The sequence below is a fragment of the Mobula birostris genome, chromosome 3 (genome assembly GCF_030028105.1).
Source record: "Mobula birostris isolate sMobBir1 chromosome 3, sMobBir1.hap1, whole genome shotgun sequence".
In the NCBI taxonomy this organism is placed as follows: Eukaryota; Metazoa; Chordata; class Chondrichthyes; order Myliobatiformes; family Myliobatidae; genus Mobula; species Mobula birostris.
In genome coordinates this window covers 160,436,022-160,460,242 of record NC_092372.1, presented here as the reverse complement: position 1 = coordinate 160,460,242, position 24,221 = coordinate 160,436,022, and the positions used below count along the sequence as shown (strand labels likewise).

Genomic DNA, 24,221 nt, shown 5'->3' with positions numbered 1-24,221 from the left:
TTATGGTCTAAGAACTGTCTCCAATGTTCTGGCTAATATTTTTCAGCCAATCAGTATCCTAAAATCAACTATATGCTTTTGCTAGATTGTGATTTGCAGAAGCTTAGAATCACATTTCCCACATTGCATCAGCACAGGTGCACCACTCACTTTACACTAATGACTGTGTGGCTATGCACAGCTCCAGTGCTATATTCAAGTTTGCTGATGACACCACTGTCGTAAGCCGAATCAAAGGGAGTGACGAATCGGAATTCTGGAGGGAGATTAAAAATGGCTGCGTGTGTGGTGACAACAACCTCTTAGTCAATGTCAGCAAGATCAAGAAGCTGCTTCTTGACTTGGGGAGAAGGAAAACAGAGGTCCCTGAGCCAGTCCTCATCAAAGATCAGAGGTGGAGTACAGCATGCAAGTGCAGTAATGAAGAAAGCATGGCAGCACCTCTACTTCTTTAGAAGTTTGCAAAGATTTGGCATGACAGCCAAAACTTTGACAAGCTTCTATAGATGTGGGGTGGAGACTATATTGTCTGACTGCATGACAGCCTGTTATGGATGCACCAATGCGCTTGAATGGAAAATCACATGAAAATAGCGGATATGGCCCAGTCCATCACGGGTTGAATCTTCCCCACCACTGAGCACATCTACATGAAATGTTGTCGCAGGAAAGCAGCTTCCATCGTCAGAAATCCCCATCACCCAGACATGCTTTCTTCTCACTGCTGCCAAGAAGGTGCAGAACACTCGGTACTCGCACCACTTTGTTCAGAAACAGTTATTACACCTCAGTAAAGAGGCTTTTGTACCAAAGGAGATCACTTCACTCAATTTCACTTGCCACATCATTGGAATATTCTCACAACCTATGGACTTGCTTTCAAGGACATTCATCTCATGTTCTTGATTATTTATTGCTTATTTTTTTTTAATTTATTTTTTATTATTTCTTTCTTTTTGTATTTTCACAGTTTGTTGTCTTTTACAGACTGGTTGAATACTCAGGTTCGTGTGGTTTTGCATTAATTCTGTTATGGTTATTATTCTATTATAGACTTATTGAGTATGTCCACAAGAAAATGGATCTCAGAGTTGTATATGGTAATATATGTGTATTTGTTAATAAATTTACTTTGAACTTTGAATTGTGACAGTACATCAAAAAATGCCTCATTGCATGTTAAATGGACTTTGAGATCTGAAAAAAATATACAACTAAACTAACATAAAAAGCATAACATAACTAAACTAATTAACACACACAAAATGCTGGAGGAATTCAGCAGGCCAGACAGCATCTATGGAAAAGAGTACAGTTGATGTTTTGGGCCGAGACCCTTCAGAAATTCAGCATGTTTCCTTAATTGAGGATTAAAAGTAATACTCCTATGAAGGTATTGGTCATTTATAAGAATATTCCATCAAACTGAAAAAAATTACAAGAAATGTGCAGCAATCGATCTGGGAGGTGCAACATGGAAATAAAGACATAAAAATAAATAATTCAAAGCAACAGAGTTACCTTGGAATGCAGGTCCACAGATCCTTAAAAGGAAGCCGGGATCATTCATTGTGACATTCACCGAGGCAGTGAATATGTCAGTCAATCCACAGCTTCAATTGTGCATACCCTGTATTTGGCATATTATCAGAGAAATTGCATTCCACTGGGTATGGTGCAGAGTAGATTTACAGCTGAAAAGATTGGATAATTCAGAGTTGATTCTTTTTTAGGAACAAAGGAGGCAGAGCTGTTATAAGATTTGAGGTGCTTAATGTAAAGATGGATGACCTCATTTCTCCTTGCAGTGCAATCAAAAACCAGAGGACATAGATTTTTAGTAATTGATAGAAAGATGAGTCTTCAGTGACATGTTGCACTTCGTGGTTTTGTATGCTTGAAGTATGTTGTCAACCAGCTGCATGTAGTTTAGTGCCTTGTTATAGCCCAGAAAATTTTCAACAACATCCTTGAATGTCTTGCATGCACTTTTCTCCAGTCCCACTAGAAGTTTCTTCGAATTGCCTGTCATTGATAACCTGCTTGATTTGTGGACCAACAAAAACACCTTCCTTAATCTTGGCATCAATTATTCTGACTGAATTATTAATTGAAATAACCATTATAGGTGATTCCAAAAAAATTGGTGTGATATATCGAAATTTCATGGTGATTATCATGATTAGCAGCCCAAAATCCATAGACACACTCAACAGCATTCAGGAAGCAAAATCTTTGTTATCCAGTGCTTTCAGTCAGAAAGAAGAGGCATTGAAGAGACACTGTATGTGCTATTGAAATCCCTATTGCACTTCATCTGAGAGATTTCCCATTATTTAGACAATAACTGGCTCATTGATAGAATTAATTTTCTTCTCAAATACTGCAGTTTGATAAACAATGTTTCCCTTAATGACTAATAAAGCAGCTTGTTGAAGTGCAGGCAATTTATCCCAGTGATTTACCTCTCCACGTTGCATGACCCTGTACCAGTTAAATCTATTATTGTTGTGCAATGGTGTTATTTCTTTTTTGTTGAAGTGCTTACTGATATGTGTCATATATTATCATAACATGGCTGAAGCTGTTTGCTATTTGATTACTGATAGCTGTTGACAATTATGTGAGATTAGTGTCTATCTTCCTACTGTTTAAGTGCAATAACCATCTACTAAAAGCATTGAATTTCATATTGAGTTTGAATTTTGTACTGTACTCTTTTCTGTATAATTGAAAGAAATCTGGTATTTAATAGATTTAAGATTACATTAACAGGTCTAGTTAACTTCAGACTGTGCTGCCTGGCATGGCATTTCGTTGGACTGCAGATGCATAATTCATTGTTCTCCATATAATTGCAATAATGTTGAAACTACCGGCACTCAACATTATTAAGCAGTAAATCAAACTGCAAGTTCTGACTGCACATACACAATTAAACACAGAAATCAACAGCTGCTGTCCATGTTTCCAAATCGCTCCACTACACCACATGGGTTATTCGTTCAGGTAAACAGCATTCACATACATGTAACAGCATGAAGTTGCAACATTTACTCATTAGGTGCCCAATAAAGAGAGCAAAAAATGTGGTGTTATACAAAGTGTGAGCCTCGCTTGTCCATAACTTTTACCCGGCAATAGTACAATAATTATTAGAATTTTTTAAAGTTTAAAATATATATACAGGTATTGTTTCATATCTTTAGTTCAATTTTTTTAACTCTCCCTAATGTCATCTTTTTTCCCCCTTTCTTGCTTTATTTCCATAGCTTTGCTCTGAATTTAACGTTCTTACTTAAGCACTGTCTTGCCGCGACTTTGCATCATGTCTCGGAGAGGTCTTAATGTATGAATATGTGATATGTTAATGTTTGCTGTGTCACTTAGGTCTCAGGTCACTTACAGAGGACACCATACTGTCTTAGCTTAGCTCTCTAATTATTGCAAATCACTTTAATGTTTACAGGAAAACTGAGGGCAAGTATGAGGGCAATACATGATAACATCCATTTATCATAGATCAAGTTCCTCTGACTACATATATACAACCAAATAAAACACAACTCATCTAGACCACAGTGCATCCACAAAATATATATCATACACAGCATATAAAGCAAAATGTTGTCGTAAATAAAATATAATTTAAAATGCATGTGGTGTACAGCACATGTAAACAGTACAATAAACAGTAACAGAGTCGCTGTCCTAGTGACGAGAACTCAGTGGTGGCAGAGTATTAATCTACAGCTGGAGGGAAGAAGCTGTTATTCAGATAGGCATTCCCAGGCCTGCTGCTCCTGTACCTCATCCATGATGCTCCTGTGTCTTCTTCCTAATGCTCCTGTACCTCCTCCCTGTTGGTAGTAGGTCAAAGAGTTATGGGATGGGTGGTAGGGATCCTCAACAATCCTTTGGGCCCTTTGTCTACAATGCTCCCAGTAAATGTCACAAATAGAGCGAAGGGAAACTCTGGTGATTCCCTCAGCAGTTTTTACTGTTCGCAGCTCCCATACCTCACACTGATGCAGGCAGACAGGACACTTCCGATGGTGCTCCTGTAAAAAGTTATTAGAATGGGGGTGGGGAGCCTTGCATGCCTCAATCTGCTCTGAAAGTGTAGGCACTGCTGTACCTATTGAAGAGGTGTTGTGGGTCCAGGTTAGATCGTCCATTATGTGCACACAAAGGAACTTTGTGTTCTTCACTCTTTCCATGCCAGAGCCATTGAAGTGCAATGGAGAGTGGTTGACTTGTGCCTTCCTGAAGTCCACAATCCTCTCCTTTGTCTTGTCCACATTGAGACTCAATTTGTTGTTATCACAACATTTGACGAGCCTCTCTACCTCCTCTCTGTATGCCAAGTCATCATTGTTGCTGATGAAACCAACCACCGATCAGTGAACATGATGAAGTGGTTGAGCTGGATCAGGCAGTGCAGTCGTGAGTCAACAGTATGAAGAGCAGTGGGCTGAGCACACTACCCAGGGGGCACCAGTGCTCAGCCTGATGGAGCTTGAGACATTGCTGCCAACTCGGACTGACTGGGGTCTTTCTGTCAAGAAGTCCAAGGTCCAATTACAGAGAGGAGTGTTGAGTTCCAATGAGGACAGTTTACCCACCAGCCTCTGAGGGATGATTATGTTAAACACTGAGCTAAGGCTGATGAACAAAACCCTGGCATATGTTATGGTTATAATAAATAAACACGACATCAAGGCCAAAATGTTGACATTACTTTTAACCCTGTCAAAAGAAGTCCTACACTGGTGTCTTGTTTTAAAATAATTTTTGCTAAAATGCAGCCAATTTCTAAATCAGTGTTCAATAAATTTTGATCCTAAGGCATTGCATCGTGATTTATATCATGTTCGCAGAAAAGATTCACTTTAGCTCTTCCACCCACAGTATCATCAGCTTCATGATGAATATTTTACGAGTGCAGTCATCCTCTCGTTGATACTTGCTGCCTTATTTGGCCTTCTGTATCTTCTCATAATACCACAGTAAGTATTGTTTATACTTTTTATCCCTCTGATCTAAAATGAACATGATTGTATGTAAGTTAGCATATACTGCTTATGTAGGCACAGAGAAAGTATTAGACATGGTAAGATCCCCTGGAACTTATGACCTGCCTCATGAACTCCGTAGAATGGATGCATTGGTAGTTATCTATAAAATTTGATTAGATTCTGGAGAGGTCCCAGAGATTGGAAACCCATAAATGCACCACTTCACTTCAGGAAAGGAGGAGACAGAAAGTAGAAAATTGTAGAATACTTAGTCTCTTATCTGTCATTTGGGGAAAAATAGCTGGAATCCAATATTAAGGAGGTAATAGCAGGATACTTAAATCATGAGACAATAATGCCGAGTCAGTGTGTTTTTATGAAAAAGAAATTGTCAAAAAAATTTGCTAGAGTTCTTTTCAGGATGCAACAAACAGGGTTAATAAAGTGATTGGGAAGAATGCTTTTTCCTGGTGGAGGTATCTGGAATTTTGGGGCCTGGTTTTAGCATGAAAGTCACTCACCTCAGACAAAAAAGAAATAAGTTTCTTGCCTCAGATGGACATGAATCTTTGTAGCTCTCTTCCCCAGAGAGCAGTGGATAGGGTGAAATTGAATATATATTGAAGGCAGAGTTTGACATATATTTGAACTATAAGAGAGTCCAGGGGGAGAAAGTAGGACAGTGATGGGCCAGGAGTGGATCAGTTGTAACAAACTTATTGAATTGTGCAGCAGGGTCCAGGCCTAATTCTGTTTATGTTTCCTATCACTGTGTCAGTGGTGGAGGCAGATACACTAGTGAAATTTAAGAGACTACTAGACAGGTATATGGAGGAATTTAAGGTGGGGAAGTTATATGGGAGGCAGGGTTTAAGGGTCGGCACAACATTGTGGGCAGAAGAGCCTGTACTGTGCTGTACTGTTCTATGTTCTATGTTCTTATATACCTCTTGTATTATTACTTTTTCAGGAGCACAGTGGTCCTTGTCCTTCTGGTGTTTTGCATTTGTTTCCTGGTCGCTTGTATCATGTATCTCCATGTCACACGAGTGCAGGTGAAATAAATTTTGTTTTTCATTTTGTGATTTGAGTTGGTCAGAGTACAAGTAAAGTATTTTGTTTTAGTAGACAAGATTATTACATGACCTTAGCCTGCAGCATTTGCCAGAGACCATCTCTGGCCTGAAAGAACCTTAAGATATTTGCAGTTGAACAACCAGGTCTTTTAGTTTCTCCAAGATTCTATGTTAATAATATCAGATAAACTTACAGGTCATTAATTTTGCTGAAGTAGAACTTGGTTTTCAAGTTTAAAACTTTTGATAAGCTTAATGTACTAACTGAAGTAAAAATCATTGTTGTTGCGAAGGGAACATTCCTTGGCACACCTATCATTCATTTGCTTGCATTAAATAGGTTAATCAAGCTTGTGGTCCAATTGCATATTTCCAATCTAATTGGAAGTGGAATTTTATTGTAAGTGCCTGCTCACCCACAACACAATTACAGAGAGTGCTTCAAAATTACTTCAAAATAGCCTTAGCAATTCCATTTCCAAAATGCCTGCATGCAAAGTTTGTTCGTATCTCCTGGACCTTTCTCCTTGTGCAGGTGCTTTTCCTACGTTTTGCCCAGATCAGTTTAAGGATGATTATGCCTCCAAAATTAGACAGTTGATGAGAATTAATTCATTCCTAATAAAATTTTCTGTCACAATATACAGTTACAATAACCTAGTTGTTAGAATTGAGAATGCATATGAAAGCTGAAGGGTTCAGGTAAATTAAAAGAATCCTGGTTATGTACATAAAGTGAAAGGTATAGAAGGTTCTGTGAAAGGTATAGACATTAAAACTGATTGTTATTCTAAATTGGTCATCATCCAAAACATAATAAAATTATTTGACTGAGTGTATTTCTCAGAAACTAGCATTTGGCTCTGCTATGGGTTTTCCTGAGAGTGCAACCCATTTAATGGCCTGTGTATGAAATTCCTTCAAGTAAATAACAATGTGTCTACTGTCTATCAGTTATAAGAGCCAAGGGATATTGTTTATTTTGTTTTCAATTTAGAAGTATTACATCAGGTAATATGCAATATATTAATCAGTCATGGTAACAGCAGTTAGCTAACCAGTCTGTTCGTTCACATCTGTAACATCCCAAGATACAGTAGTGGTTAATTTCTGTTTGGAAAATTTTGATCTCTGAGATCAATTACAGTGAGGCTTTCTTAATCTGTAAAAGCTGATCTCTGGATTGAAATAAATAGCTTGTATTACCTTCAGGAGTGATTCTGTGATATTTGACAAACAGGATTACATCATGTTATGTGCTGTTCCCCACCAATGTATTGTGCAGTTAAGAAGCACAGAATAACTATTTAAATGGCTACTGAAATGTTTACATTGATATCAACCAAATCATAAGGTATGCGTTACCAAATGTTAACTAAAAGTATTAGAGAGGTAAAGTATGCAAAGTATAGTTTACAGAAATCTAATTCATTATCTCTTCAGTGTTTTCCAGGATGCCTGACAATACAAATTCGAACTATTATCTGCATCTTCATAGCTGTGTTAACTTATGCTGTGGCCCAGGGATGTGTGGTAAGCAAATGTCATTTATTTAACCTTTTAACTATACCAAATACATAAATTCAGTAGAAATTACATCAATATAGTATAGCCTTTGGCAATGAATACAAATCCTAAAATCTGAGTAACTTTAGCTTTCAATGTTTAATTTTGTGTTGGTCAGCTTGGGTTTAGGATCCGCATGAGTAATTTTCAGTTTTGAAATTTACCCTATAAAAGGCGGAGAGGTAGATTCATTGAATTTGACAGCTATGTTACTATTCTGACTTGAATTGCCATTCATTTGTTATTGCTCATATTGTTATTATCTGCCAATAGATAGAAGTCCATAGGAATCCAGACGAGTCTGGTTGCTCAATATTTTATAAAGACCAGGAAAGTCCATGGTTCAACTCTTTACTCAAAATGTACCATTGTGTCTGTTTACATAGGCTGCAGATAATCTTGAATCAACCAGACACACTTTCTAGAGCCCTCCATGTTTCTCTGCCTGCGCTTTCTGCATATTATTTTAATACAGACTAGGATCTTTCCACTGGAAGATGAGAAAGAATCATTAGAAAGAGGTGACATAGGATCGGAAAATGTTGAATCATTGTCGATAGAGCTAAGGAACTGCAAGAGTAAAAGACCCTGATGGGAGTTGTATACAGACCTCCAAACAGTAGTAAGGATGTGGTCTATAAAAAAAAACAATGAGAGATAGAAAATGCATGCCAAAAGGGCAATATTACAATAGTCATGGGAGATTTCAATATGCAGGTAGTTTGGGAAAATCATGTTGGGGCTGTATTCCAAAGAGAGAATTTCTAGAATGCCTACAAGATAGGTTTTTAGAACAACTCATAATTGAGCCCACTAGGGGACAGTTTTTCTGGATTGGTTGTTCTGCAATGAAGTAGAATTGATCGGAGAGCTTAATGTAAAAGAACCCTTAGGAGCAATTGATCATGATCTGATTGAATTCACCCTGAATTTTGAGAAGGAGAAGCTAAAGTCAGATGTATCAGTATTCCAGTGGAGTAAAAGGAATTACAGAGGCATGAGAGAGGAGTTGGCCAGAATTGACTGAAAAAGAATGCTAGCAGGGATGATGGCAGAGCAACAATGGCTGGAATTTCTGGAAGCAATTCGGAAGGCACAGGATATATACATCCCAAAGAAGAAGCAGTATTCTAAAGGCAAGATGACACAACCGTGGCTCATAAGAGAAGTCAGAGCCAAAGAGAGGGCATATAGTAAAGCAAAAATTAGTGGGAAGTTAGAGGATTAGGAAGCTTTTAAAAAAACAACAAAATGCAACTAAATAAGTCATTGAGAAGGTAAAGATGGAATACGAAAGTAAGCTAACCAATAATATTAAAGAGGATACTAGAAGTTCCTTCAGATACATAAAGTGTAAAAGAAAGGCGAGAGGGATATCAGACTGCTGGAACATTATGCTGTAAAGGTAGTAATGAGGGGCAAGGAAATGGCAGACAAACTGAATAAGTATTTTTCATTAGTCTTCACTGTGGAAGACACCAGCAGTATGGTGGAAGTTCTAGGTGTCAGGGTCATGAAGGGTGTGAAGCCACCAGAACTAGGGAAAGGGTTCTAGAGATACAGAAAGACCTAAGGTAGAAAAGTCACCTGGACAAGATGGTTTACACCCCAAGATTCTGAAGGAAGTGGTTGAAGAGATTGTGGAGGCACTTGTAGTGTTTTTTTTCCAGAATCTGGAATAGTTCTGGAAGACTGGGAAATTGCAATGTCACTACACTCTTCAAGAAGGGAGAGATGCAAAAGAAATAAAACTATAAGCCAGTTAGTCTGACCTCAGTGGTTGGAAAGATGTTGGAGTCAATTGTTAAGGATATGATTTTGGGGTACTTGGAGGCACCTGATAAAATAGGCCATAGTCAGCATAGCTTCCTCAAGGGAAAATCTTGCTTGACAAATCTGTGGGAATTTTTTGAAGAAAGGAGAATTGGTTGATGTTGTGTACTTAGATTTTCAGAAGGCATTTGACAAGGTGCCACACATAAGACTTAATCTTTGAACATACTTGTAAATCAAAGCCTTGTAGATGAAAATCACCATCAAAATTTCTTAAGAATTTCAACCAGTACAAACCAGCTGTCTTTGTGAAAACAGTAGTTGCCAACTCCATTTCACACTGTATTATAGGGTACACTTCTGTGCATGACTTGTCTATCAGCTTTAGTGACTTTTTTAAGAATTATAGGATTATTTCATTTATGAAATATACAAGGACTTTTCTTCCAATTGGTTGATGTAGTTCAACCACCGAATAGAATGGAATGACATTCACCAACTAAGACTTGGTATGCTTCATCATTACTCAGGACAGCAGCACTAATATATCACTGATTTCCACGTCTGAGAACTGTTCTCTTTCACCATGTTTGCACATCCCAAGCCTGAATTTGTTTGTTGCTTATTTGCCTGTGAAATTTAATTCATGAAATTCTTTATCTTGAAATGTCAAATTTTCCATGGGAGGAAGAGTAACATTAGGGGCAGGTTATTATTAATTTAATACTAGTGTACTTAGGATAAATTGCTTAAATTGCTGGTGATGGCCATTCATTCAGAGATCACTCAATTATATGCCAATATTTGAAGAAGAGATGAATTCAAAGAGATACAAAATGATCAGTATTCCTTTCATGACTAGGAAAAGGGGTGGGTGAACAGCTGCATTAGTGTTCGTGTGCAAATAAAATTACTACAGCTCCTTGCACAAAAACTGATGCTTGTCTTCAAATAGTCAGTGAAGGATCATGTGAGTTCAGGTTGATGGTCAGTCCTGTAGTTATCATATGTTTCATCTTTACATTGGGCAGAATATAGCAGAAGAGATCACTCATCAACTGCTGAATTCATCAAATTCATCCTATTTAAATTGAAGCTTGTCTTGAAGCATTTGTTCTTCTGTGGTCCTCACCAATGGATTAAGACACACGCATGTCAATCATGAAACTCCTTAATATACTAATGAAGATCTTGGCAAGGAGAACTTGACTTTATGAATTACCTTGATGGTCTGATAGGTTAATCTGGGATATTCAACTTCTCTTTGATTTTATTACCAGGAAGACTTTTTAACTACTAAATTTATCATTTATGGAAAATTAACAGCTAAAGTGCAATCTCACCATTAGAACATACCGTATGTGTTGTTTAAAGCATTAAAATTATGGATCAACACACACAAAATGCTGGAGGAAGTATCTATGGAAGAAAATTAACAGTCAAAGTTCTAGGCTGACACCTTTCATGAGGATTAGAAAAGAAGGCACAAAGGGAGCAGTAAAGGGAAAATGGTTAGGTCTGACAGTTCCTACTGCTCTCCCTCCCCCACCCTTTTATTCTGGCTTCTATGTCCTTCTGTTCCAGTCTTATTGAAGGTTTCTATTTTGTGTGTGTTGATCCAGCATCTGCAGTCTCTGCTGTCTCTCAAAGTTGTGTTGCACTTAATTAGAGGAAACCCAGTAATACTACAGAATTGCATTTTAATTTGTCTCTGGAGGTTTCAGGAAGAAATACCAATGCTGTTTGCTTTGCTTTTGATACCTTATTATGTTTTATACAGGTTGGCTGCATGCCTTGGGTATGGACTACCAACTCCAGCACCTCTATTGTTATTGTTGCTCCTGATGGATTCAATAAAACAATGAATGAATTGCCCTGTGATGCAGCGCATTATGCTTTCCTTGCATGTGTTGTCGGAACACTAAGTCTTGCAATATTCCTTCGTGTATCTTCATTACCAAAAATGATCCTCCTGTTCATCGTCACTATTTTATACATAGTAGTTTTTGAGATTAGTGGATACAGAAGAGCAATGGGGTAAGTAATTATATATCTTAACTTAAATGCATATTATATTTAACACTCAACTAAGTTGTCTAGAAATACCTCAACATGGGATTAGATATGATGCTGCTTGGAGCCCTGGACCCACTTATTTGAAGCTTCTTTTCAGCCATCCAGGGCTTGTACTAATGAAGCATGATCTTACCGAGGTGATTTTCTTCAGGGACATTCTTAAAGAGAAACTCCCTTACAGAGACCACTGTTAGGGAAATTTGGCTGTGTATGGATGTGTGCATCTTTGCCACTGGGATAAGAATCATGATGGTTAGGCCTACCCAACTGTGGCCCCATATGCCAGGAAGAAAATAAGACACAATATTAATGAAGATCTGCCCCTCTTGAAAGCACCTTCACTGCTGAACTTGTCTTTTAAGTGAACCATCTGGAGGTAAGCTTTTAGATCTGAAACCTTGCTCGTTCATTCATTCATTCACTTTATTTTTTGCTGTAGACGACAGCAAGAGTGATGTCAGTCATTCTCCCCACGCTGATTATTCTCACTCAAAGGCTTCAGTGTGTGAAGACATGCAATAATGCCATTGAATGTCCAGAAGTGTGTTGCGAGGAGATGATGTATCCAGTTCTATTTAATGGCTGGGTTTTCGATTAATTCAGTCAGATGGAACATGGAAGTGTTACATTACACATGAAATTTCTAGCCCAAACTTTGCAACAGTGGCAGTTAGAATTCTTTATGGATAGTCGTTAAAAGGACATAATTTTTTATCATTTAACTAGTGATCCTTAGAAGTACCATCAAAGAAATGTACATATCCCATTCACTCAAAACTATTTTCTTTACTACCTAAATAAAATTCTCAATTGTTCAATGTAAGCCAATTAGCTACATATTTAAAAAGAGCGAATAAAAGCATAACATCATTGACTGTAATGTGTAGTAAATCTGTAAAACAGAAGTAAGAGTTTATTTTTCATCAATCGTTCAGCTATATGACAGTGTCTTCTGATTTATTTTAATCAAGGAAACTTAATTCTTTTCTAAATTCATTGATTCTATTTAAAATTTCATACATATATTAAAATTGCATTAATATATTTTTCACCTGAAGAACTACTACTGAAATGTCAAGTTGTTCCTTGTTCTATGATTTCTGCAGAGGCAGTTCATTTTACATACGAGGATATGAATCTATTTTGGCAATCCTGCTTTTCGCTTGTGCTCTTGGACTTCACTCTAGACAATTAGACCTAAAGTTGCGATTAGACTACCTCTGGGCAGTGCAGGTAAGATGGGACCTGGCTTTGGGTTCAAAGCATAGAGTGAGAGTGAGATGTTCTTCTGAATCATAAAGAGAAAAATGCTGGAAATCTGAAGTTGATAGAAGGCAAGATCTACAGCAGATTCAAATAAACAACTCTAATCAATTATTTTTAGGGTAGGTTATTTAATTTTGATTTGTGGTTAACCAAATTAATGGTAATTAGTTTATTTTACTTCATATTATTTTCTTTCTTTCACACACACACACACACACACACACACACACACACACACACACGTGTTTTATCATTTTCAGATAATCATTCAGGAGTTGCAGTCAAAGTTGAAGTGTTCTGTTATGGAGGTAAGTGAATGGGATTAAGAACATAATGATGCAATAATACATACGCACACATTTATTACCATAATTTTGATTTGGGGCATATATGAAATTGATAAATTACAAAAACACAACCAGTTTTGTGTTGAGATGATTAGAAAATAAAGCAGATGTAAGATCTGGAATTTAAATTCACATTTGGAATTTTTAATAATACTTTTCAAGTCTTCCCATTTGAAAAAGTGCTCTGAAAGCACCATAAAATATCCACAGGGTTCAAAATTTTCAGTGGAATGCAGAGTGTCATATAAACATGATGTTCATTAATATTTGATAAGTTGAAAAAGAAAATAGCTGTTTGCTGAATTAATATGATGATTAATTAGAAGTACGTTTTACAGAATAGAAACATTTCAAGCACTTTGTTGTATTAAGTAATTTTAATATTGTTTTGTTTAGCTACCTCTCTATACCTGTGATAATGCATTAGTATAAAATGTAATGAAAATGAGATGTATCTTTTATTTCTAATGACTGAGATTGATGGAATTGTTATTTCGGGACCTGGAGACTGAAGAAAATTTGACCTTGATTATTGGAGATAACAGTATTTAGTAGCATTTTATTTTCCTCTAATTAGTCACTGCTTCACTTGTGTAGGATGGTTTGAAGTTCCCTTTGATCATAGCGATATCTTTGCTTCTACAGTTATTAAGGAGCTCTGAATATCAAGCATGAAAATAGCCATTTGTTCGTTCCCTCCCTCCCATGAAGGTGTAAAAAAATACACAGAGCTTACAACACAGGAAAAAATAGTTTCCAGTGATTGAATAATACTCTTCATAAGGTGCCTTGTACATTTCAAATACACTTTTTCCTTAGCCACGCAATTTTGAAATCACAATAGCCTCCCTACTTTGTGTAGCAGAAGAAACTGTCCAGAATGAAGAAGAATGAAGTAAAGGGTCACTAGTTCTTTTGCGAGGCAAATTGTGCAACAACACTCCCTAAATTTCCATCAAGAAGCGACGGATTGCACCAAACACTTTTCCCAGGTGCTGTAATATTTCTCATAACTTATATGAATAGAGGTTCAAAACTTTCAAATTTTTGAAATAAACTAAGTTTTTGAAGATTTGAAAACAATACACTAAGAATCCTGTGGCAGCCAGAGCTGGGTTATCTGCTCAGGATCATCCTCTGCAAAAACAATCCCCCATTTGTGTAATTTGTTCATTTCAAGCAATTTCTGGGGAATTGTGAAATGCCACCCATGGAGATTGCCAGAAATTTCCTCATCCAGTAACTGACACATTAGACAGACGCACCCTTACTTTTACGTCTTCAATGTGGTCATGTGGTTAATGATCATGGGTAAGAAAACTAGGGTGGGTGTCTCTGCCAGCACTGGTTTTTCACTATCAGCACCTTTAACCCTTGAGTAACTCCAGATCTCTTAATAGCACCACCACCTCTCTGCACATGACACATGAAGTAGTTCTCTGAGATTTCTGCTATTGTACTATTATTTTTATTTCCCACTCTTGCTCCTCTTGCAAACCAACTCATACCATGCTGTCTTTCTGTCTGCCTCTATGCTTCTCTCTGTCTCTCTCATTCCTGTTCTCATGCTTGCTTTGTCTAGCTATCAGATGTAAACATTCTGTGTTTTTTTTCTACCTTCTTGCTGTGTCTCTTTCTTTTGTTTGGGAGCCTTTATCATTTCGTCTTCTTGCAAACAGGATCCATAGGCTCCATAAAATTTTTGAAAAGCTGTGTGATGTCCTATCAGTTACTATCACTGCTCTCCCTCTTTGCTTGTATTTTTCCTGACCTGCCTAACATACAGTATTTCTAGCCTCAGAAACCCTCTGGCCCCGATCAACTCTCAACAAAGTAACCTTGTGCTAACATCAGTGACCATTTGAAGTAGCTGGCCCTGTCTGACAATGACAGATGATAAGTGATGGGAAATCCTGTCCCACTGGTCCAGCTATAATGTAAATAGAATTATGGATGTTCAGGATTGAACTGTTTCAGTAACAAAAGTTGTAATATAGTTATTAATGGCTTGTCAACATTAACCAAGTAAGTTATTTGCATATGAAATGTGTATAGCTGATGTGAAAATTTACATTGCCTAGAAATAGGGAATCGTGTAAATCTATGGTTTCAGATCTACCTAAAATTATTGCCGGGAGTCGACTGCAAATTAAGGCTACACAAATGACACCATATTCAATATCTGCTTGTTGCGAAAATGACAAATTAAATTAAATTGGTTTCAAAAGCATAGAAAATGCCCCTAGTTGATTACTATTTAAAAGTTTCAATGAGAAAGAGTAAGGAAGGATGCTGAAGTGGTGGAAATTACACTGGTGCTCACTGGAGTTAATTTAAGTAAGATGCTACATCTGATAGCGCAAAGAACAGAATAAAAAGAAATCAATTGCATCGACAGAATACAGAGTGTTTAAAGAGCAACAAAAATCTAGGGAAGTAATAAGCTTGCAGTGCAAGATTCTCAGTGATATCAATAAAAGAGTTCACAGCTCCACATCCTATTGCATAAAATGACAAACATTGTGTAATGTTGACACAAATTTATTTGTTAGACCTTTGGAAGTTTATTGTGCTGCCCATTGTTTAACTTGAATGAATTTCCCTCACCAATGCCCATATTTATAGGTTGGCCAATGTAGATCGTTCCTTAGAATTTAAAAACATTGTATATTTTCCAATAAAAGTAAAGTCAAGATTAAAAAAGAAGAGCATGAAACTGTATCTTTTTTTTAGAAAGATGTTTTGTACTCCCTGTGGCTTTAATAACATTAGATCATATTCTGAGAGAGAAATAAAATGACTCAACCTAAAATAGAAAAGAAGATCAATGCAAACATGCTTTAAACTGAAATTGTTCTATTTTATAGAATATTCAGTAAATGTATGACATATATTTGGTTTTTAGTGAAATATTACTTATCATATTATCTCGTACCAGCGTGCTTTCCTTTATATCTATTTTCACTTTGTTTTATTAATATTGAATACAAATTTCTGTAATACTATGGTGGTTGGTTACAACTGTGGGAAAAGGAGGGAAGTCAAAGTGGAGGGTTATTTGTAAATAGTAAATATCCTCAAGTAAAATAAAACTGATTGCTAAAATGATACATACTGTAAATGGATAAATGGTGTAGGTTGTGTACATTTGGTAGAGGGGAGTTTTATATTTCTTAAATATTCCATTACACTTTCCTAAATATCTAAATTTTATTATTCGACAATTTCTATAAAAGCATATCTCCTTGCATATAGGAGATGGAATTGCTTGAAGAACTCTACTATAAAGTGCCATAAACACAATGGACCAAAACATCCTCTATACCATTCCAAAATGAAGGTGCACATGTTGTTGGAATTGAGAACAGTGAAAGCCACAAATGCTCGAAGAGCTGGGAGTTACGAAGTTAGCACAAGTCACGCAGTAGATTATTTCAAAACTGAGAGTTTGTCAAGGCAGGAGACAAACATCGAAATCAAAGGGAGGTTTGGGGAGCAAAGTTGTTGTGAATTGAGGTATAGACTGCAGAACTTCAGCCGAACACACCTTTACACAGAAAAGGTCTGTACATAGAAAAGAGACAGCATTGAAATGGTCTCGTCGGCCCAACTGATCCATGCAGTCCAAGCAACATTGTATTGGTTGTATTTATAGGGAACAAGGACACGAATAAAGCTTTGAGCAGGAGGGAATTGATAACATAACCAAGGTGAAATAGATGTTCTTCAAAGTGCAAAAGTGGAAAGTAAATTTTTTATCAAAGTAGATAATGTCACCATATACAACCCTGAGATTCACTTTCTTGTGGGCACACACAGTAAATCCAAGAATCGCAATAGAATCAATGAAAGACCACGCCCAAAAGGATGGACAAACGGCCAGTGGAACAACAAACTATGCAAATATGGAAGAGGAAAAGAGAGAATAAATAAATAAATAAATAAACAATAAATAATGTAAGCATGAGATGAGGAGTCCTTGAATGTGAGTCCATACATTGAGGGAACAGTTAAGTAATGGGGCGAGTGAAGTTATACCCGTGGTTCAAGAGCCTGATAGTTGAGGTGTAATAACTGTTCCTGAACCTGGCGGTGTGGATCCTGAACCTCCTGTACCTTGTCTGTGATGGTGGCAATGAGAAGAGAGCATAGCCTGGGTGGTGAGGGTCCTTGATGATGGATGCTGCTTTCCTGCAACAGCATTCTGTGTAGATGTGCTCAATGGTGAGAAAGGCTTTACCCCTGATGGAATGGACCATATTCACTACATTTTATAGGACCGCTCATAGTGATGGAACAGTTAATCTTGGGCTCAAACTCAATAGAAAGTTACCAGTGAGAGAAATCAAACAGTGTTCAGCAAATGGAACTTTAAGCAGGGCCAATAACTTGGGTCTGAGGTTCCCAATATTTATTGGAAGGGCATTTCTGTGGATTGAACGATGGGTGCTGTGGTGAATCACATACAGAGCAGGAAGCTGAGAGTGGTGGTAGTCAGACAGGATTGAGTGTTGTCGTCATATGTGGGACCCAGCAATCTTTTCTCAACAGTGTTACTATGAACTGCATGGGTGGATGGAAAGGGAGCAAGATTATATTCTTAGAATTGCAAAGGTGCAATTGCAGTAAGGGTAGGTCGTGACAGATTCACTCAACTGGACAAAGGTATGGTAGCATTCCCCAATTAATATCACTCCGTCAGTACAGCAAAGTTTGCTCAGTGATGCTCTACAATATCAGTACTGCAAAATGCTTTTGGACCTACAGCTCACTCTGGGTGCTGTGGAGTTCCCTCAATACTAGACTGGTGTTTTCCTACCTAGATACCTGCACACAGGTCATGTGGGATCCAGGGTGAGCTAGCTATTTGGATACAAAATTGGTGTGGTGGAAAGCGTCCAAGGATGATTGAGGAGGGCCATTTTTTCCCGAATGGAAGCCTGTGACTAGTAGTGTGCCATGGGATTGGTACTGGGTCCACTTTTTATTTTGTAATTTTACTTAGAGATACAGCACGATGACCCAATGTGCATGTACTGGCCAATTACACCCAAGTGACCGCTTAACCTAGCAACCTGGATTGTCTTTGGAATGTAGGGTGAAACTGGAACACCCTGAGGAGACCCACATGGTCCAGGGGAAAACACACAAAACGCCTTAAGGACATCAGCAGCATTGAGTCCAGGTTGTTGTCCCTGTAATAGTGTTATGCTAACTGCAATGATACGGTGCTTCCCTTTTGTTTGCCCTCTGTAAAATAGTCTGGATGAGAATGTGCATCGGAACAAGTGTGACATGCTGCATTTTGGAAAGTTAAGGGAAAGACTTAACAAGTAAATGGTAATAACCTGGAGAACGTTGTAGAATAGAGAGAGCTAAGGGTACAAATACATAGTTGCCTAAAAGTGATGATATACTTAGCTAGGGTGCCTTCACTGATTAGGGCAAAGAGTGCATGAGTTGGGGTGGCACGGTAGTGTAACAGTTAGTGGAATGCTGTTACAGCAGCAGTAATCATCAGCCAGGGTTCAATCCCCACCACTGCCGTTAAGGAGTTTGTTCATTCTCCTTGCGACCGCGTGGCTTTCAGTGAGGTGCTTCGGTTTTCAACCACGTCCAAAGAGATACAGTTAGGGTTAGTGAGTTGTGGGCTGGAAGTGTGGCAACTCTTGAGAGCTATTTCAGAAATGGGATGAGCCAGCAACCATTTAACTCAAAGTTGAGAGGAACAGGTCTCTCTCTCTCCCTCTCCACACACACACACACACACACACACACACCACGTGAGCAACAGCTTGGTTAAATAAAAATGGACTTGACCTTTTTGTGAAGGACTCATAATCTGCTTGGATAATAAAATTCACAATTTCAGAGACAGCAGAAGGCGATGCCTGCACAGCCCTTGAAAAAAATACATTTTCATCACTGTTTTGGCTTGTAATTTGGAAAGATCCTAAAGAAAACTCTAAGCTATTTAAGAACATCTTGTTTTGGTACCCATGTATTGATAATAGTCTGTTTGTAGAAACTCAGATATGACATGCATGTGTTTGCTGGCCTTGCATTCCTGTGTTTGAATATAATCCAATAATAAACTGATGAAGATTACCCCTGTGTTAATTGTAAAAAGCGTTGAATCACATTAGCTTCAAGTTAACTTAACTTTGTTCTGTAGCAGTAAGTTACAAAATAGAAGTGCCACTAAAACAATAGCATGTCTGAATTGAGACATTTTTAACAAGGACTTAATTCCATGATTGTTTTCCTAAAATTCTGCTGCATTGCTAGTTGAGCTGTATCAGACAACCATGTCTATCCATTGCCTGCATGAGTGATCAATACTTAGAATTATCTAATTTGTAAATACTAAAAAATGTTGCTACTTTAAATTCAGGAGTCACTAATGAATCAGGACTGTTAGATTTGTTCAGTTATGTACCACATGAATGCCGTATTTCGTTTCCTGTTAGTGAGCTTAGTGCTGTCATTTGGTTCAGTGGAGGAAAAACCAATTGATACAGACACCCGCATATATTTGATGTTTTATGAAAAGACAGGATATGGCTACTCAATAATGCAATTCTTTGGCTGATTTATATCGGATCTGCAGATAAACTTACAGATCCAAGGTTTATCAAACTGCAGCAGAGATGATAGAGAAATGATTGTAATCTTAAATGTAACCCTCAGCAAGAAAGCTCATCTGGAAAACCTTTTGGTGGTGTTAGTAAGGATTAAAGAGAACCTTACGGGAATAATTTTCAGAAAAGATAGTAAGTGTATATGCTGGCAGATGTAGAAATAACACTGGTTAGGCAAAGTGCTGGGAGATAAAAGAGAAGACGGTGGACTGAACAGAAATGTTTGACTTTCAGTATTCTATTCTGCAGTTTAAAGCTGCAGTAATGTGAAACCAACCATCCTGAATTTCAAAGGTAAAGATTCTCATGAAACTTCCTTCATTATGACTATATCACCAGAGATGCAAATGTCCACAGGGCTTTGCTTAAATATCAGGATTAACATGCTGCTGACCACTGACAAGAACCACCTTGAAGAATTGAAGGTCAGTAGGAGGTTCAACATAGGAAGTGTGACCTAACCTATAGAAGAGTAGATGTTTTGCAATGACCAGTGCATAATGTTGAAAACTGAGGACCTTGTCCTTGCCATTGAGTCACTGCAGGCTCCATGCAGTATCCAACCACCACACACTCCACTTCAAAGCCACTTTCAGGCCCTTGGTAGTCAGTTGAATAGAACCTCTGGCCACTGCTACAGTGGTCATGGGCTTCATATATCCTCCAGTTTATTCCAGCTGTAGGGAAACAAGATATCATGATTTTCTAAATCTTATTTACACATAAAAATAACCAATGGAAATACAAGAGACCACAGATGCTGGATGATTGGAATAACTCAATGAGTCAAACAGCATTCGTGGCATGAGGTGAATTGTCAATATTTCAGGTAGAAATCCTGCATTAGGACTTATTTTCACCCATATTGGTTAGAGTCAGAAGCACTTACATTTGGATTCCTCAGGGCATCACAGACATAATGCCTTCTTGATAGCTCCCTGATCTGTGCCAATGTTGGTGCCAGAAACCTCAGTCTGATCAGGCTGATGCCCACACGTGCCCAGTCTGAGCATTGAAAGATCACCTACAATGGCCATCTTGGGTGCTCTTATTGGATGCACAGGATCCTTTAACTTCCTAACTTCCAGCTTCTGTCATGACACCTTATATGAACATGTGTATAAATGAAATTTAAGACAAGCATAATACTTAGCTTCTCTGTTTATTGATAATTGGCCCTGCCTGAGCAAATGTCCCTGAAGCAAGTTGGAACAGTTCATGAACTCTGGTCAATCCACAGGCAGCTGTCCCTGACAACCTGCCCCAGACTGAGCCAATTACCTTTTGACAATTCATTGATGTCAATGGCTTCCTGACCTGCTTTGAAATGCACTAACGATCAAAACCTATTCAAGTGGGTTTAATCATTTAAATAATTATTTAAAAACATTCACTTAAGAACACCCTTATGATAAAAACTTGTGTAAACCATCAAGATATAGCAACCAAATGCAAAGCAATCCACTTGCTTACACTAGTTTTTTTTAGCCAAGTTGTGGGGCTGGACACGACAATATCCACTCCCTCAACACAGTATGCCTGTGCTCTTACCAAAATTAGTGTTGTGTGCAGTGAAAGAGGAGGATATCAAATGTGCAGATGAGAAGACTTGGAAGATAGGAACCAGTGACCAAGATACTACAGCTAGTTCTCTGCATAATTACCAACTGAACCTCAGTCCAGTTGGACAACAACTTACAGAAGCATACTGGATAAGTGTTTTAACAAGTTCATGGAAAGGAGAATGGGACTAGTCTAAATGAATATCTCCTTTAAAAGTCATTTGCTCATATCGTGAACCAAATCATTCTTATCTATGGTGTATGAATCATTATGACGGTATATTACCAAGTTGTCACTGTTCCTTTTAAACATTGTTTGGCAAAATTATGATTCGTGATCTCCCCAATAGTAACCATAAAATTCTAAATTCAGTTTGTTTGTAACTCTTTATTCATTTGTTATTTGTTTATTGATTTATTGATTGATGAATACAGCACGAGAACAGGCCCTTCGAGCCCGGTGAGTCTGTGCCACCCAATTACACCCATGTGGCCAATCAACCCACATGTCTTTGGTACGTGGGAGGAAACCAGAGCACTGGGAGGAAGACAACACGATCTCGGCGGGAACGTACAAACTCCTTACAGGCAGTGACGGAATTGAACTTGAGTCATCGTCGCTGTAGTAGCGTTATGCTAGCTGCTGTGCTACTGTGCATTTTTGACAGATATTTGAGAAGTTTTCATTCACAGTTGTATACAGAAAACAAGAATTATGAAAATACTTGGTACACCAATTTTTTGATTAAACCCAGTCGAAGAAGAGGTTAAAAAGCCCCACTCAGTTACAAATGCATCAGAATTTTTTTGTAGTTCCCCAACCCTGCCCATCCCCACCCACCCACCGCTACTCTGCCTCTGTAATCCAGGTATCAGTGCCAAGTTTATATGTATAAAAGGTGTTTCTGCCAAAGTTAGATGAGAGGAGCTTTGGAACCCAGATGAAGCCCTGAGCTCATGTAATGCAGATAAATTCTACATCTTTTGCAGCATATTAAACAAGTCAGCTAATAAAGACAAGGCTTCCTTTCTTTTACACAATATTTGTCTCACTGTTCACCTCATTGTTAAAAGTTAATGGAGCTGTCAGCTTTTTTACTGCATTTTCTCTTTCAGGCAGAAGAAGAGAGAGATGATATGGAAAGAGTAAAGCTTGATAACAAACGGATTCTCTTTAATTTACTGCCAGCACATGTCGCACAACATTTTCTGTTGTCCAATCCTCGGAATATGGTGAGAAAAATTTTATTACGGAGTAAATTCATGTGGCACTTCAGTAATATGATCGTTCCTTAAAATGCAGGCAATATTTCTTTTCACTGAACAATACTGTGATAGAATGTTACCTGCGAGCACGTAGTGTTCTCTTTACCTGAATCACAATATTGTTGTATTTGAGAATGCTGCAGCTGTTCCTTATTTTGAACATTATTTTAAGTAAAAAGACCCAAACATCTGTGCAACTAGAAAGCATGATAAATTGGCAATACAGAAAGGTATCATCTGAGACCCTGTCGTAAATTTGGAGCAAATATTGCAGAGAGGAAAGTTCCCCTGTGACAATTTCAAGGATAAAGAGGCAGCCTTGCCAATATTCAGCCCTTAAACAACATCATTACCAACAGATTACCTGGGTGTTATGACTTGCTGGGAGAGCTTTTTGAAATGCTATTCTATTTCCTCTATTTCAGCACTCAGAATGAATCACAAGGTAGTATATGGTAACAGATACATACTTCGATAATGAACTTGACTTCAAAGCAATGTCAATAGCAAAATACTGCAGATGATGAAAATCCAAAACTAAATGGAAATGCTGGAAATATTCAGCAATTTGAGCAGCATATGTGGAAAAGAGAACGAGAGAGAGTTCTACCTCCCTCCATATATATCAGAGCTGGTGAATATTTCTGGCATGTTCTGTTTTACTTACATTTGTTGCAAGATTCTTTGGGATATTTTGGGGTTGTGAAAGGTGCCATATAAATACAAGCCACACTTTTCCATCAAAGTATACAACCTCACTTTTAGATTGAGATGCACCTTCCATGGGTCTACTTGTCTTACCAGGCTCTCTACCCTTACCACCTCTGGTTTGCTGCTATATTCCAAATGTTCTCTGTTTTCTATCCCTTGACCAAATTTGCATCTATGCCTCCTCTAACACTTTTATTTTGGAGGTTTCAGTTTTTCTCACACTGATTGTACATTCTAATTATCAGATTATTTTTGAAAAGTCGTGTTCTCTGTAACCACATTATCTTCATCAACACTTTCTGCTACATCATCAAAAACATCAGTGAAATTAACCCAGCAGAAGCAAATCTCACCAAATGCCGGAGGAACTCAGCAGGTCAGGAAGCATCTATGGAAAGGAATAAACAGTTAATATTTTGGGCTGAGACCCTTGTTCAGGACTGGTAAGGAAGGGGGAAGACTCAGGCAGGATTTTTCTATAACAGATCTGGGTGGCTTGCCATTTTATTAACCCAGTTTTGTTTTGGGTATTGGGCTAGGATAGGCAGAAGGCAACTTGGTAATGATGCAGTGCATTGCTGACCTTTACAAAGCAGGACCTTGCCCTGTGAACTTCAGTTGCATTCATTGTCTCGGGCACTTCCGAATAAGTATAAGACTTCACTTTTTATGTTAAGGCCATAAAGTAAAATTAAACATCCAGGAATGATGGGCTGGTATGAAAACACCAATGCCCAAGAATGTAAAAGCCTACAAAAAGTGGTGAATACAGCCTAGTCCAACACAGGGAAAGCCCTCCCCACCATTGTGTGCATCTACAAGGAGTACTGCCAAAAGAAAGCAGCATCCATTATCAAAGTCCCCCACCATCCAGGCCATGGTCTCCTCTTGCTTTGCCGTCAGGAAGGAGGCACAAGAG

General features: G+C 38.0%; 1 protein-coding gene across 2 annotated transcripts in view; it reads left to right on the top strand.

Annotated features, from left to right (window-relative positions):
* The window catches only part of LOC140194748 (adenylate cyclase type 1-like), a 283,950-nt gene that overhangs the window by 206,547 nt on the left and 53,182 nt on the right, over positions 1-24,221 (top strand). For both annotated transcript variants that reach the window (XM_072252008.1, XM_072252009.1), the window contains exons 10-15: positions 4,912-5,009; positions 5,989-6,073; positions 7,538-7,627; positions 11,214-11,470; positions 12,616-12,742; positions 22,442-22,558. In XM_072252008.1, the coding sequence (XP_072108109.1) occupies positions 4,912-5,009; positions 5,989-6,073; positions 7,538-7,627; positions 11,214-11,470; positions 12,616-12,742; positions 22,442-22,558 (774 nt within the window). The remainder of the gene's footprint in view (positions 1-4,911; positions 5,010-5,988; positions 6,074-7,537; positions 7,628-11,213; positions 11,471-12,615; positions 12,743-22,441; positions 22,559-24,221) is intronic.